This window comes from Squalius cephalus, assembly GCF_949319135.1.
Source record: "Squalius cephalus genome assembly, chromosome: 4".
NCBI lineage: Eukaryota > Metazoa > Chordata > Actinopteri > Cypriniformes > Leuciscidae > Squalius > Squalius cephalus.
Genome location: NC_137125.1, coordinates 29,471,400 through 29,475,020, shown reverse-complemented (window position 1 = coordinate 29,475,020; position 3,621 = coordinate 29,471,400). Strand labels below are relative to the sequence as shown.

Below are 3,621 nucleotides of genomic sequence, written 5' to 3'. Positions count from 1 at the left end.
TTTTTGTGTTCAACAGAAGAAAGAAACTCATACACGATTGTAACACGATGGTGAGTAAGTTATGACATAATTTAAATTTTTTGGGTGATAAATGAATGACCCTGCTGACTTGCATTGTATGGATAGAAGCATCACAATTACTAAATTGCTAATTACTTAAGTGATAATTTTGTGTGGCTATTTTTTTTTATTTCAGACCAAACAAGTTGTGTCAAAGTTACACCTCTAGAATCCACACAACTCAATGATACCACAACGGATGACTTTTCATCATCAAATTCTACTTCATCATACACGCCAAGTGTCTCCAGCACAAACAGTTCCAGTTCAACTGTGGACTTAAGTGTATGGCCTGAAAACTTTGAAGTCCCCTGGAATAGGATGCCTATTGGTATTAAAACAGCTATTTCGCTGGGAAGACGCCCCACAGCTAAAGATCGTAAGGAAATGGTAAGAGTTGTTGTGGATGAGATGAGACTGACAGAGTTGAATCCATCAAAATCCCAGTGCTTGATTGTTACAAAAAAGATGGTTAAACAGTATCCACAAAGCTTTGCTGATGTTCTGAAAGACGGCACAAGAATAGGTACTGGCTATGGATCCCTTTTGACTCAAATAAAAACTAGAGTGGAGCATGTTAATCGTGGCTGCACGTTGTCAAGACGCAGGAAACCGAAAAAGACCTCAAATTCACCAGCAGAAGACATTGCCCCAGGACCTGCAGACCAGTATGGTTGTGTGAGATGGCAGTCTGAGTGTCCTCTAGAAGAATCTGAGGAGAGTCTCCAAGAAAAACAAAAAGAGATGAAAGACCTCTTCAGTTCAGAGGGGCCAGCTGGGGTAGAGAGAGGACATCTCAGTCAGTTAATGAAGGCAACATACTACCTACAACGGAAATCCATCAATGGCTCCCCTCCACCATCGATTGCTGAATTGAAAAACGACTGGCCGTATCTTTTCACGCCCAAAGAATTGTACAACCACTTTAAAGTTCTTACAAACATAACCATTCTAGAGAAACTTGAGAAGTCTATGGAAGAAAAGGGGAAGATGATACTTCAGTTCTTCCGACAAATGCCATCAGGGACTAATGCAGAAGAAGTGCAGCGCATACTTATGAAGTATGATGACATTGGGGTATCCTGTTTAATTCCATGTGTCGTCCTTCTGCTTCTGTCATACTTCAAAGAAAAACCTGAAGCACTCATTCTTCAGACTGATGTAAGTCACATACAGTGCTTTTTTTTATTATAAAATTTTGTTGTGGGGTTGTATTTTGTTCTCATATACTGTGTGTAATCACGTTTACTTTTTCCCCCATTTTTTATTTCTTGTAGGTGTTGGCAACAGCGGCTAATGTGGAAAAAAATTCAACACTTCCAGACTCTCCGAGACTGATTGTCTTAGGTAATGTACAATGTTCCAAAATCTTTAAATTATTAAATTAACTTTGCCCGTTGTATTTTAGCTTGTATTTTTTATGTTGTTTAAATTCATTTATTTTAGGTGAAATTCTCACTGCAACCCAGTGGATGCTGAGTATTGAGGGTCAAGTGGTTGTGAATCCACACCCAAACTTTGTGGCTGGATTTGCTGCATTGTTTGCGTCATACTACAACTTCAATCTGGTGTACCAGCACGAGGCATCCTGCACACTTGAATTTGTTCAAAGGTAACAATTTACTTAAATATAAATGTGTATACGTTAACACTACTTAAAGAAATAGGTCATCCAAAATGTTTCATTCTGTAATTTACTTATCTTCATGTTGTTCCAAACCTGTATGAATTTCTGTCTTCTGTTGAACATAAAAGAAAATATTTTAAAGAATGTGGGTAACCAAATACTTTCTGGACACATTGATAGTATGGAGAGAGAAAAAAAACATGTCACTGTCAATGGGGACCAAAACTGTTTGGTTACACATTCTTTGCAATATCCTCTTTTGTGTTCAACAGAAGAAAGAAACTCATACAGGTTTGGAACAACTTGAGGATGAATAAATGATGTCAAATGTAGGGTGAACTAGTCCTTTATAATACATTAGTAGTAAAAAAAATGCTTATTGAAAAGTGGTATTTTTAAAATAAACATTTTATTGAACAACTTTCATTAAATTCTGCACACGATCCTAAAGCTTCTGCTTGTGTTTTTCTGACTGATTTTTGTGCAGATGTTTTGTTGGAATCAACCCACCCACTGGCACCAAGACAGCCACAACAAAAGTAAAAAAAAGTGGAAAGACCTCAGAGAAGAGGAACAACACAGTCAATCCTCATGTGTGTACTCTTCTCAGAAGGCTTATGGACTTTGAGTGGTTAAGCATGTAAGTTAACATGCATCAACCACAACTACAGGAAGAGATGTCAATAAAATGACAATTGCTTTGAGGAATGTTATGTTCTAACATTTTTGATCTTGTTCAATAAGATCGTTCACTGCCAAAAAGTGGTCAACTTACACAAACAAAATGTAAAAAATTACTTTACTTGATGTAAAATAAAAATAAAATAAAAACCTTAAAGGGATAGTTCACCCAAAAATGAAAATTCTGTCATCATTTACTCACCCTTATGTTTTTCTAAACCTGTGTGAGTTTCTTTCTTCTGTTGAACACAAAATAAGATATTTTGAAGAATGTTGGTAACCAGACAGTTGATTGTAGTCATTGACTTCCATAGTATTTTTTTTTTTCCCACTATGGAAGTCGATGGCTACAATCAACTGTCTGGTTACCAACATTCTTCAAAATATCTTATTTTGTGTTCAACAGAAGAAAGAAACTCACACAGGTTTGGAACAACATAAGGGTGAGTAAATAATGACAGAATTTTCATTTTTGGGTGAACTATCCTTTAAATGTTTTGAAATGTAATATATTGGTTTTAGAAGTTCAATTAACAGCATTTGTTAATACTTGTGTACACAAGTAACTGGAGTGTGTTACTGGAGTCACGTTTGTTTTGGTACCAAAATGCCATTCTGTTAAGTGTAAAGGGATAGCTTACCCAAAAATTCCATCATAATATACGTTCTAAACCTGTATGAGTTTCTTTCTTCTGTTGAACACTTTAAAAAGATATTTTAAAGAGACTTTCTATAGTAGGAAAAAATATAATTATAATAATAATTCTTTCAAAAGAAGAAAGAAACTCATACAGGTTTGGAACAACATAAAGTTGAATTAATGATTTTTTTTGGGGGGGGTGAATTGTCCCTTTAACTTTTACCCAGAATATTGCTTTAAAGTCTCAAGAGTTCCAAGATATTTGGGTACTGTGATTTTGATAATATTTTCTGAAAGTTGAAAAACTTGAAAAACCAGTGAATGTCTTGCAGTATTGTCTTTGCAAATTAAATATTTTTCTTACAACAGCTTTGACTTTGATTTATTTTTTTAAAAAATGTTTATTTTAATGCATTTACATCAATATAATGGTAAATTATAGAGTACTGTCTACTGTTAAAATAATTATTTACAGCATTTTGAAAGTAAAAATGGTTACAGCAACATTCTGGCTTTTGGGGCATTTACAGGATTTTATTGGCAACTTTAGTTGCCAGGTAAATTCTGTAATTTATGGTAATTACAAAAAATTACTGTAATGTATAATACAAGA

General features: G+C 34.6%; 1 protein-coding gene across 1 annotated transcript; it reads left to right on the top strand.

The window, feature by feature from the left end:
* Positions 1-381: 381 nt before the first annotated feature.
* Positions 382-2,646, top strand: LOC307157671 (uncharacterized protein; the record flags this gene model as incomplete). Its single annotated transcript, XM_079869598.1, has 4 exons — positions 382-1,221; positions 1,338-1,407; positions 1,507-1,672; positions 2,175-2,646. The coding sequence occupies 4 exons, from the start codon at positions 382-384 to the stop codon at positions 2,329-2,331; spliced, it is 1,233 nt and encodes a 410-aa protein (XP_079725724.1). The 3' UTR covers positions 2,332-2,646.
* Positions 2,647-3,621: the final 975 nt, after the last annotated feature.